The sequence below is a fragment of the Anoplophora glabripennis genome, unplaced genomic scaffold (assembly GCF_000390285.2).
Source record: "Anoplophora glabripennis isolate ALB-LARVAE unplaced genomic scaffold, Agla_2.0 scaffold757, whole genome shotgun sequence".
NCBI classification, from domain to species: domain Eukaryota; kingdom Metazoa; phylum Arthropoda; class Insecta; order Coleoptera; family Cerambycidae; genus Anoplophora; species Anoplophora glabripennis.
The window spans coordinates 149,404-163,281 of record NW_019416851.1 but is presented as its reverse complement, the minus strand read 5'-3'; the positions used below and the strand labels follow the sequence as shown (position 1 = coordinate 163,281).

Genomic DNA, 13,878 nt, shown 5'->3' with positions numbered 1-13,878 from the left:
GCAAAAATCACCAAACAGACGAGTAATTATTCCTCATCTTTAGTAAAAAAATATATATATTTCGCCTAGTGCGACACTAATCATGCTTTCATAATACCTATAGTTCGGTAGGTCGCTCTGTGCCAGTTTATACAAAGCGCTGCTTTGTGCTAGTAGGCATTGAGTAACAATGACGTTTAAGTAATGGACATATACTTTGTAGGTTATATTTTATCCAAGCCATATTGCAAAAGATATGCATAGAGAACAGGGAATAAAATATGTTATGTTCGAAGGGTGGTATTTGGTGGTAGTACCTACTTGCAACTACTTATTTTTTATGATTATTGAATGTGTGTCTAAAATTTAAATAAGCAACTTACATTTACCTACAGCTCTTGGAAGAGATCGGTTTTTATCATTCTCATCTATATTTATATTTCAAAGTGCTATTCCTTTCACCGTGACTTTCAGTCACTATTTTCTCTAATACATATACAATTAAAAAAATAAAATAGTATCTGACAAACTTACACCTAATATTTTCGCCAGATTGGTAAAAAAAAAATTCAGTTAGGTTGACTAAAATTTGCATTATCATATATGATAGTATGCACTTATAGCCTCGCTAGTGTTGGCCTGAAAACTGAGGAAATGTCTAAACAATTACATCAGGTTCAACTCGTGCTTCATGAATACAAAATTATTACATCAAAATCAGAAAAAAATCACATCTATAGTTTCGCAATCGACTTTCTCTTCCATCGAACCTTTGTGCACACAATACAACATTTCCCGAGCGGTATTGCCCAACTTCAACATACCGATCTAAAGGTAAGCCGATATGGCCGATTCAGTTCCGTGAACGTACTCGTGAATCAGATTTTCCAAAAACTTTCAGCGGTTAGATGACACAGACGTAACTAGTAGGCGGTAACGAAACGGCAGTTTCGAAGGAAAAGGACGATATGTGTGAAGTCCGCGGGATCGCCCTCGATCTCCTCCGCGTTTGCTTCCTATGCCGCCGTGGCCCATTCCACCATGGAAATACGGCATATTTCGTAGAAGTTCACGGCTATATGGGGCGTGGTGTGCATATAAATGTGGCACAATTTTGGCGGACCGTCAATGTGAACTTGAACAGCAAAATAACAACATGTTTGTAAAACTGGTAAGTACGTTGAGGGTGCATATTTTTGAAAAAGTGTCATCAGTGCAAGTGAACCATTGAATTGTTCGAGGAGGTACCGCTGTGATCAAACTTAAATTATTTAATATATTTTGTGGCATCTTCAAAGTGTAATCTACCGTCGTTAAAGCATTTAGAGCATTATATTTTCATAAATTAATAAAAAAAAATTTTTAGTTAAGAGCTAAAAATACAAAATCAGATCATTTATTATGCTAGTGCTACCTAGATTTAATAAAAATTATTTGACGTAACAAACTACATCTACGTTTAAAATTGCATTAACAAACTTATACGATCTTGTTCAATGAAAACAATACTTATTTTTTACTAATTTTTAGAAACATTTTTCAATAAACAAAAATTAAATCATTATTGGAAATCATTATTACAAAAACAGTTTGAATAGATGACTGCAACTGATTTTTCTTATATTTTTAATAGAACTTAATTATTAGATGTGTTGGTATAATATATTATGTCGTTTTTATTTTCATTACACATGAAAAGTATGTAACAGAAATTTGTTGTTATGGCAATTCATTCTTTTGTTATTATACAGTGAGCGGCAAAAGTATGGAATATATTTATTTAAAAATCAGATGTTCGTTCGAATTATATTTTTAGTTGCGCATTTTCTGAAGCAATTTTCATTTATACAGGGTGGCCCAAAAAAAAGTTATGAAATCAAGGCCAACTTTTTTAAATGGAAATCCCACTTTTTTGTATTTTTTATTTTTTTGTATTCTCCTTGGAATTCTGATCATTTTTTATGTAACATAATCTATACCTATCTTTAACCGTTTTCGAGATAATGGCATGTGAATATAGAATATGGAAAGTTTTCAAAAATTACCCTGCTGGTTTTAAAATAAAACCAGTTTAATTTTCCATCTTAGATTTGTATGGTTCACAAAAAGTTGCTTCAAATCAGAAAAAATCCATAAGAAATAAGTGGTTCAGCGATTTATTTTGATCATTAGGACACAATGACTTGAATGTAAAAAATATAAGTGAGGTATTTAGGTATAATTTAATTAAAAATGCATAATTTTATTGTATAAAATATAATTCTGTTAAATGTCACTATTTAAATTACGAGCCAGGTTATTTTGCAAATTTTTAGCACCGTTTCATGTTTTTTTGTAAACACAAAATACAAAAACACAAAATGTTTGTAGCAGAAAGTACACCCGTTTCCACTGACTTTGACGTTACAGTCCTTACGTATCGAGAGTAATTTTTAAAAATTTTCCATATTCTATATTCAGACGCCATTATCTCGAAAACGGTAAAAGATAGGTATAGGTTACTTTAAATAAAAAATGATCAGAATTCCATGGAGAACTGAATAAAAATATCAAAAAGTGGGGTTTCCATTTAAAAAAGTTGGCCTTGATTTCATAACTTTTTTTTGGACCACATAAATGAAAATTGCTTCAGAAAATTCGCAACTAAAAATATAATTCGGCGGGTCCGAGAGATTTTTCAAATAACCAACATCTGATTTTTAAATAAATATATTCCATACTTTTGCCGCTCACTGTATAAATACACTCACCAAATTTTGTGTCACAATAATTTCAAGAAAATGCTCTAAGATGCTCCATAATAATATATAAAAATATACAGGACACAAGAAAAAACAATGCTGATATTTTAATATTAATAGAATACGACGCTCCACAATGTTTTTTTAAGAAATGTATTCTTTGTGAAAAATTTATGAACAACTTACATGTACGTATTCTTTTTTTATCTGTAAATTTATCTCGACATTGGGCTTTGTACAATGATATTTTATCATTATTAGTAGAAAAATAAATAAATAATCTTTTCCAATAACTTTAAAGATTAAGAGGTTACAGTTGAATTTAACTTGAAAACTCTACTCTTTCGTATGTGTGCACGTTTCAAACAGCACCATTGGATTCTCCGTTATCTCGAGAGCTGCAAGGTCAGACAAATTAACGCAAAGTTACGTAATTCGATGACGAATAAATTGCTGGTCAAAGCATACCCCGCTCTTGTTAAATATCATATCCATTTCAATTTTTTTTTTATTTTTAATCCTCGATATTGAGATTTAATCAAATAAAAAATAAATAAAGATTACACTTTCGATTATATCAGGAAAACTAAAAACTCAAAAAAAAAAAATTCTTAAAAAAGCTACAGCCTCTCATAATATTATATGCAAGAAAATGACATGCCACTATGATATATATACGATAAATATGTAAAAATTGTATAGACATTTACCGTCAAATTATTTCGTATGTTTTTAAATAAATTCAGCAATTCTTAAGTATATAACAGTCTGTGCATATAAAAAAATTCAGCTTCATATCTAGTAGTTTCAAACTTTCGTTCGATTGTGCGATAACACACTTAGCAACATTGTAAAAAATTGATAAATAATATAAAAATGATATTGGTAAGGTTTAAAGGTCGCTAAACACGCCAATGTTATTAGATTTTGACTATCTGCTAGAGATCAGTAGGTACGACTTTTTCTAATGACATTTGATAACAACTTTCTGAGTTAATTTTTAAAAATTTATTTTCTGTATTAATATACAAGTAAAATTTCATTTTACGTAACAAGGACAGTCTTGTGGCATTCGCTGAAAATGCTTTTCAGAAAAACGCAATTAACTGTCCCAAAGTTATCAAGCTTCTACTCCTTTCTACTCCGTAATATACGAATGAATCGATTCAGATCAAATAACCTTAATTCAATTTTGCTTCCTTAAAAATTTATGTTGTTAAGTATTAGTTAACAAGGGATATTTTTTTGAAGATAGATAATGTTTTAAGGAAGTAAAATTATACTGGGTTAACTTAATCTAAACCTGTTTATATTCAATCACCCTTTGCACAGTCTATATATTAAAGATTAGAAGAATAATAGTGTTTTCCCAAAAACGATCGATTTCAACAAGGTTTTTTTTTGGTAAAATGTAATTTTATAATATAATATATGACATATATTTTAAAAAACTTAACATCAATAAAATAATAATATGTTATAAAATGACACAGGATAAGGTCAAATCCAGCAACTTCTAGCAGATGATCAAAAACTAACAATTATTGGCCAAATATATTTGGCACGCTCAAAACCTTACCTTTACCAAATTTCAATGCATTCCATTATTTTTTGGAAAAGATATAACCAAATTTGGAATTAAAAAATCATTTTTGACCCTCTGTACCTGAAAACAAAAGACGATAGGCCCATAGTGCATAAGAAAAAACCTTTTTATTTTTTGATTTTCTGAATGTATGGTATTTTTCCAATACACTCTGTATGTGGCATTCAATAGCTCCTATTTGCATTTTATTTCTTTAAATAATTATAATTCTTGCACTGTACAATTTCGTTAACATCTGATCTGATATTTCAGGCAGTAATCGCTTGCACCCTGGCTTTTGCCTCCGCCGCCTACAACGGCCCCCTTGCCGGCGGCCAACCCGCCTCCCTCTACCCCGCCGGCGTTGATCCCAAGGCCTGTCCCAACTACCCCAACTGCGCCAACCCTGCTGTAGCCGTTAACCAGATAGCAGAGACCTACCAAGCTAGGCAATACCAACCCGCCCCACAGTACCAGTCCGCCCCTCAATACCAACCCGCCCCACAGTACCAACCCCAACAGTACACCGCCCCCGTCAACCAGTACAACCCCGCCTATCCCCAACAGTACGCTCCTGCTACCCAGCAGCAGTACAGCTCTGATATCCAGGGCCGTTTGGACAGAGGCGAGTATATTGGAGATGGTGACTATCGCGGCGAGGGTCTCGCTGAAGCTCTAGCCCCGGGATACGCAGGTAATTATTACAAAATAAATGGCCCTTAACTTTATTTTAGAGAATGGTTATACAGTGTGACCCATTTAAAATGGAAACACCCTTATTGACCAATGTAATTCGTTTTTTTTTTAAGATAAAGCTTAAAAAAAGTAGGTATATTACATAACATAGTACCTGAATTATTTTCTGTTATTAAAGCTTGATTTTAATTTTTTTTTTTATGTCAAGTTTCAAGTGTCACAAATTGGTTAGCAAATGTTTTGTCTAAAATTTGACTCCGCCACTGAATTCTATTATAAATACTTTGTTGAAATATTCTAAATATTAATCGCTTATTGTAAAATTAATATAAAAGTTTTATCATTTACGTTCTCCTTAAATGCAATGTTAGCAACCTATGGGTTCACAAATAAATTAAATACCTAAACAAATAAAATGTTCACTGATATGTTTTCCTTAAATGTACATACAGTTGAAACATTTTTTAATTTTAATGGATGAACTAATTATAATTATGAATATCAAAAAATATCAAAAAACATGACATTGATACATAAATAACATTGATTGGAAACATAAACAATATTGATACAAGCTATGAACACATTGAGAAAAATTGAGCCATAATCGACAAATTTTAAATTAAAAAAATTACCTTTTTATAGAAGGATGTTCCTATTTCAAAACTTTATCAACACCTGAAAACTGAAAATTATATTTTTTTGGAGAAATGTTTACTGAACAATTGAAATTATCACTAACATATACCTAAGTTTATTGGAAGTTGTAGAGATTTAGAATAACAATTTATTTATTTAGAACTGAAGAGTTTTGGCTCAAATACTACAAATATATGAGTAATCTGCATTCAAAGCGTCTCATGTACATAATATATTTAATAAATAATTAGTCTCCAATAGACGTGAAATCGTTACGTTTAATGGAAAATGTCCAGATACGGAAATACAGCGCACGGATGCTGTATCTAGTGTGTCAAGCACACGCACATGACCACAACATACTCTTATACGCAACTTGCAGATCTATAGGACACTGCTGACTAAATTTTAATAATTTGTATATCTGAGAACTCGATTTGTTAGATCTTTTACACTTACTTTTGCTTTACTTTAGATATAAATGATGCTAATGTATTTAAATATTAAAGGACAATAAGTTATACTTTTAAGTCTTAATTCAGAATATTGATAATACTTGATTTATATTTGTATAACAATAAAATATCTACTACGTTTTGATATAATACAACAGCTGTTTTGCTAAAAGATACACACTTAAAAAATTATTGCAAATGTCGGATTTTATGAAATTTTTCATATATTTTAATGATAAGTTTGTCACATTTAAAACCGAAAATGAGAAATATTATTATATTATCATTATTAAGCGAGATGTAAGAATGCTACATACATCTATGAATGCTCCGTGATACTCAATATATAAAATTTTAATATGGCCAAACTGCTATTCTGCAGGTACTATGAAAGTAAGACTTGCGTGTCGCCACTATAGTAGGATCATATTCGACGCAAAGTAATAAATCATTGCCTGTCAAGGGATCCAATGCAGTACTCCTTTAAGGGTTTTAGAAATTGAATAATTTCTTTATACATTATGAAGGGACGAGGGAATTAGTTCACGTCTGGCACCCTTGTTCCTACAAAAATTCCTTTATTCTCATAAACTATTTATTTTAAATGTAATTTATTATAAATCCAATTTGTTTTTTAAATTCCACATATGTACTACATTTTACCTCTGTACGCGCCACTTTTGTTTACTTGTTTTTTGGAGGCGCTCTCTAATTTACGGCAAAGCTCGCCAGATTAGTATTTGACGTATAACCGACCACTTCGTACACTCGATGCACCTGGGCTACTACAGCTACTACCAGAACACAGTGTGTATGCAGCGGTATTTCAGGTTTTACATTCAATTTCATTTTAAATTTGAAATGGTTCATCTTCGCCTCCTAAAAATGATGACACGATTTTACGTTGATAAAAAACCGACAACTTTTTGCTCTACTTTGCATCGAATACGATCCTACTATAGGCTAAACAATGTTGAACCTACTACTAGATGAATCGGACATAATTCAATGCTGTCGGGATATTAGTCGGCAGAGTAGTTATTTCTGGCAATATCATCAATTTATAAATAAGCTACTAAATGTTTAAAATATTTTCTCGTTGGGGAAAACGCACATCATGAGAATGGCTCTCTTAAAAAGTCATGCAATTAAAAGATTTCAGTAACACTTAACAACCATGTAAATATTACATTTCTTCTTTCTAGGCCAACAAGCTTACGCTTCCCCAGCCTACAATCAGGTGTCGCAATACAACGCGGCTGCATACACCCCGGCGGCGCCCCAATACGCCCCCCAACAGCCCGCCCAATTACCCGCAGGACTCGCCCCCGGGGCATGCCCCAACTACCCCTTCTGTCACTAAAATGCGACAAAACCAAAAATGCGAGAAAAGAAATCGTAAAGCCAGACTGCCAGCTGACAACATGTTGTCCGATTATTATTGTTGTTGTAAATTTGTCCTATAATTTTGTAGATAATTTTTGTATATTTATTTTATGCGAATTTATTTAAATAAAAAAATTATTTAGTCGTTTTTTTCGCATGAATTCCACGATCTAATCAGTATTTGGTTATCAAAGAATAGATACTTTAGGATGTTCTGTTTTCTGACAGTAATAATACGGTATTTGTATATGTACATACAACAAAATTGATAGATAGTCATATCAATATTTATAGTCCTCTAAAGATTTGTTCCATCCAATTGATGCCTAATAAGAAAGACCAGGAAACTAAAACAAAAGTTATTACAATACATGTATACTTCTATAGTGAAACCTAGGTTTTTGTGGTAAGATGTTCTGGTAGCTTAAGGTCAAACAAACTACTGCAAGGAAAAACTAAATACATCTTAGGTCCCTAAGGTCTAGCCTGCATCAATATAACATTAGTTATAGCGTCGACTCCAACAATTGCCTTGGAAAAATGTGATAAATTTGTGACCATTTCATATCGTGATACAAAGAAAAGGTTCAGGAACAAATGGAATATCGCGCCTCGTGACAATGAATACTTCAAGATCATGAATGCGATATATACTATTTTGGATATCTGACCATAAACATTTCAAGATTAGAATAAAGAATCAAAGAGAATGGGAGGATATAAAATTCACATGAAATACGAAACTAGTATGATTTAAGAATGGTTCCAAAACAGATAGAAGTACAAGAGCTGTAGTAGTAGAATTAGCTGGCAAAGAAATTACAGCCTACAGCATTCCAAGCTGAAGCCTTCCATATAAATGAATGCTAGTAGGAAGCGGTAAAGGGAATAAAAAAGTAGATCCACTTACAGAAATGGAATCTCAAATAGTTTTCCTAAGACCAGGACGTAAAAGTATTATAGAAATTGAGAAATCAGATCAACTTACAAAAATGAGATCTGAAGAAGCTTTCCTAGGACCAGAGCCAGCATTTGACATTTATTGCAGTGCTCTAGACTTTGGGGAGATGAGCTCCATAAAACACATAAGACAAGTTGTGAACAGACACAATACCAGAACAAACTCATGTCAAAGAAATATTGGATGTTTCCTCGAGGAAGAAAATAAATAATACGTATGAGTTAGTTCAATGAAATCGCAATGCTTTCAATAAGAACCATAATTGAGGAAGCATCTTTACAACATGAAATTAGTAAACAATTAAATTTACCGAGGTTGCAGTTGAGAAGATGAGTCCGCATGCGTAATCACTGGATAAATGATTTGTACGTCTGAGATTCAGTTGATTGGGAAGCCTTTCTTATAATTCGGTGGAACGAACGAAAGTATCGGCTATATTGGGCTTTGTAGATCCTATATACTTTTACATATTCTGTCATAATTCTGATTTCAAGACCAAAAGAATCTAAGATTTAGAGGATCATATAACTAATGTTAAGGGTGATATGGCTATAAGAACATGCAAAAGCGAGATGTGTTAGACCGCTGTTCTTGGTTGTGAAAATTCGAAATATTTAGAATTATCCAAATTTCGTGGCTGAAAACGTACATAAGTATTGTATTTTTGAAACCGAGAGAGTTGCACGAAACTAAATTTGTACAGGACATAGCTAAAACAATGCGAAACATCGCCTTAATGTTAAAAATGTTGTCACCGCCGTTCTTGGTTGTGAAATATTTGAAATTATTCAAATTTCGTGGCTGAAAACGTACATAAGTATTGTATTTTTGAAACCGAGAGAGTTGCAGAAACTAAATTTGTACAGGACATAGCTAAAACAATGCGAAACATCGCCTTAATGTTAAAAATGTTGTCACCGCGCGCCGTTCTTAGATGTGAAAATTCGAAATATTTGGAATTGTTAGTTGCTAAACAACGAGCAAAAACAGTCTAATATTTGTTTAAAATCTTTACGTTTATGGACCTATTACACCTTATATGTCAGCGGGTAAAGTTGAAATAGATAAAATTTTGTATTTTTCATTTAATGGAATTTTCCGACATTTAATACGTACAAGGTTGAAAAATGATTTTGTATCATTAAATACATATATGCAATTTCAATATTTTCATTTCTCAAAAAATATGTAGGACTTATCGCGAGTTGTGCCTTTTTCATCAAAATATAAAATATTTATTTTTATTAAAAATTTAGATAATCGGCTAATTATGATTAGTATGATTTGATGAATAATTGATTTGTAAAATCATAATCTATTGCCACCGAATTTGGACATCGGCATTTTAATTTTTCTCAAATATAATTTTTCCCGATCTCTCACAAAAAAAAAAAATCGTATTAGCTAAAACCAAAAATAAGTAAAATATTGTTCAGGATTGTCATCATTTTTAACATCCTTAAGTTATGATGGCACGGTGTTTATTAACAGAACTGTAACAAGAATTTACAGTTTCTAATGGCTGATTGATTATTATTTAACATGTTACATTAAGTTCATTCAGATTCAATTAACAAATTAAAGCCATTAATTGAATTCCAGGAAAACTATTATAATTAGCTTAACTTCTGAGAAATATCCTGTATGTAATCATAGTGGCATGACTTTAAGGAAAAAATATCTGCACATAAACGGTTACAAATCCATGTAAATGAAACCACGTAGTGTCCTATTTTGCGAAATATTCGCTTGTCGGTAAATCAGGTTGATTTTTATTGGCGGAGGTTAGAGCGCCTGCTAAAAACGCAGGGCACCTACACGTCGACGGCGGGTTTCCAGTGGAGTGGATGACCTTCCGCGTGAATTAATTGCACGTCGAAATAGAAATTTCTGCAGTACGCATTGATAATAATGCAATCGCTAGAAATAAATTACAACTTGTCAGTTCCTTGTTTAATAAAATCATGAGATCATGGACCGAAGAACAAAAAGATCATAGAATAGGCGTTTCTCTTTTTAAAAATCATATGTTCCGTTATTATCTCTCATATTTTTTCTCTTTTGTAAAGGTATTAAGATAATTCAAACAAATTCAAAACTTCCTTCTTGTTTGGATTAGTTTAATACATATACAATGAGTAAAGAAAAGGTGATGATACTCTAAAGTGCATTTGTCTCGCTTCTTATAAGAACCAAGAGTTACTGGTTTTTGAACTGAATGACAATGTAACCATTTTGGAAATATTTAAGTCTTGAGGTAAGGTAGGAGTTGTAAGAAATTCGTCATCTAATTTGTACATTTCTGGTCTGTAGTGTCAATATGATATGCCAAAGACATACCGAAGATTTATTACTTTATACTTTTATTTTTATTTATGTTGCAAGTCCAAACATATTTGTAGTGATATTTACAAAATATACGTTTCAGAAATTTATGAATAATGCCTAGTCCAGATCTACAAATAACGTTCACATACAAATATCTTCAAGCAAATGACATTGAAAATGAATAATTTTCCTGGATTCCAAAATTCTTTGAGAACGACTATCATTGATTTCAAAACTTTTATTGAAAAGATTGGCCCATCTAAGGGCAGATAAACAAAATTTAAATTGCAATATTCTGCTTCTGAACAAACATGTCTTCACTAGTTGTTTGTGGGCATATTTTTGTGTTAAAACTTTTATTGCTCATCTTTAAATGCCTTTATGCGATATGCCCAAAAAAGTGTTATTGCCTATACCAACTACTTAATACTTAATAGTTAATGCATAGGTATGTCCATTCTTTAAACTGCATCTCCCCTACTGTAAAGCTCCCAGATAATCACACATAAACGTGTGAAATATTTGCAGATTATTTAGCCAAACTTTTTTACGAATGTAGAAAAAATACAAATTCCAGACTGTTGAAATTAATCCTATTGATGTACTCGTAACTGCAGTACAGTACAATTTTATTGGTGTGCCGTTTGTATATATTTGGAAAATAAATGTTGACAAATGTCAAATGTATCGATATGCATCATCCACACGATACGGTATTTGTTTACGTTTTGATAAGTATGTGTATTGCAGCAAAGATTTACCGAAATAGGTATGCACATATGTCGGAATACACATGTGAATAGATTACACATGTTGGTATTCTCGACCATTCAGTCGCTCACACCATAACGCATTTGTTTTCATTTGGCAAGTGATCGCATCGTATGCAGACGACTTAAGACATGAGCCTATCAAACTTTATATCACTGAAATTATAGGAGAGTGATCTCTCCAAATTTGTAAAATTATATCCTACTTTATCTACAAAAATAACAGCTGTTGATGGGGGTGTAATATATAGGGTAGCACACTATATAGTTTACAACACATATCAATATAAAAAACAAGGACGCAGAGGAGGGGTCCGGGGGACTGTAGAGATAAAGTTAAATGTTTATTTAAAAAAAAGGACAGAACAAACTTTGTAAATAACTAGTCATTTTTTGTGTAAAAAAAAATAAATAAAAGCCTAATAACGCATTTTACTTGACAAAAAAATGCCTTAATACGTTCTTTTTTCTAACTAAACAAAATATCGATAAAAAATTACGTTCATACACATATCTAAACATAACAACCACAACTTATAAGTGGTAGCAACAACTATCATGAGCCAAATACCTAACAAATTGTGAATGAAAACCAGAACCTTTAATTTATTCACACAGCGCTTTAAGTATCTGTAAGGCTATGATTCTCTTAGCTTAATTATTATTTCAGGTGTTCATAGAAAAATAACTTGAACTTCCACCTCCACTATATGAACAATACAGGAATTACTTAATTTAATGATAACGATCGGTGCACTTAGTTGTCCGCCATGCGCTACATAAATTCAAATATATGCTGTAAACAACTAACATTTTTGTATATCAAGTGAACTGTGAAGCAAACAGATAACTGCTTTCATTAATTGCAGGTATGCCTATGTATGTAACAGGAGCGTGAATAAAACTTACTTTATATGTATTATGAAATTAATTTCATAACTAATTTTATTTGTATATATAAATATCTGACAGACTAGAGTTAAATATGAAAAAATGTTAATTTATTGTGATAAGTAGGTAGCTTTCTGGAAGAGTATAAAGAGTAATAAATAATCGAGAGTCACAGAGACAATATAACTCATACTGATTACAACATTCTACTATTGTACTAATATAAATATCCGCTGTTTTACAGTTCTGCACATGTCGACAGCTTTATGTGTAAATTTAAATAGTTTAAAGGTGTTACTATTGTGCTGCAATAGAACAATATAATCGCGACACAATCTGAGATAAGTTTTTAAAATGTCCTTATCTATTTAAATCGAAATTGTGGAGGAATTGGCCTCCAAAAAAATATCTGACATCATGAAGTAAAAGGTATGGTTGATTACGTTCAGAAATGATAATCCAGGGAAAAATTTTCGCTTGAATTATTTTGAGGACTGCAGATTACTAAGCAGTCTGCTTGATTTTGCTCTAAGTTCCACACTCAGTATTTACCGCAACAGATTAATAGTGGATATAACGAAATTTTAGATTAGGTTTTTTTAATAAAGAATAGTGAAAGAACTATTTACAAAAGGATAAGTTTTATTAATGAAGTAATTCATTGAAAATACCTGCCTACATTTATCAACATTATTACAGTTTAAACTACTAACCTGATTTACGATAATTGCGAGTTATTATTCTTCTAACTTGTAAAATTTTATTATATTAAAAAGTAATAACAAAGTGTCAGAGCCCGTTTATATTAAAATGGCCTCTACTTTGAATGCAGTGAAATTACAATCTGAAATATGTTGATATGTGTAAGAAATAAACCGTATTATTATATTTATTTTATGATGGGCGTAACTTTCTACACTGAGTTTATGCCTTGTGTTTGCCTTGAAATTTTAATGATCCCACTTATTTCGATGGAAATGTGAGTAAAATTCTAAATGAGTTATACTGCAAAAATGCAAACCTCATTTAATTGTAAGTAGATAAAAGGGTAAATGTAAAAGATTTCGTCTTTTAGTAAATCACTGGGAAATGTCGAAAACATCTCTTATTCAAATTTCTTTATTGCCCTCTTTGAAATTTATTTTACTATACATTTATTTACTACTTTGCCATCCTAACATTTTATGTTTTTTTTTACATATTTAGGTACAATGTTATTTGATTTTAGTAAGTTAAGACCTAAAAATTGTGCGTAACCAGATCAAATATGTTTATAGCTCCTGTTTTGTACAAAATGTTATAACAATTGTAATATTTTCGTGTAATTCCACAAAAAAGTAATACTTTTATTGCAATGAAATTTAATAATATTGTGTTTATAGTAGAAAGCAGTATCCATTACGAAAATATCTACTAAAATATATTTTACAACAATGTTGGGTTTTTA

At 31.5% G+C, this 13,878-nt stretch overlaps 1 protein-coding gene across 1 annotated transcript in view; it reads left to right on the top strand.

Moving 5' to 3' along the window:
- The first annotated feature begins 1,043 nt into the window (after positions 1-1,043).
- LOC108913025 (vacuolar protein sorting-associated protein 27-like) overlaps positions 1,044-13,878 on the top strand; it is a 31,343-nt gene continuing 18,508 nt past the window's right edge. Inside the window, exons 1-3 of the mRNA XM_018718480.2 lie at positions 1,044-1,150; positions 4,579-4,999; positions 7,301-7,450. Of these exons, the coding sequence (XP_018573996.2) occupies positions 1,136-1,150; positions 4,579-4,999; positions 7,301-7,450 (586 nt within the window). The 5' untranslated portion in view covers positions 1,044-1,135. The remainder of the gene's footprint in view (positions 1,151-4,578; positions 5,000-7,300; positions 7,451-13,878) is intronic.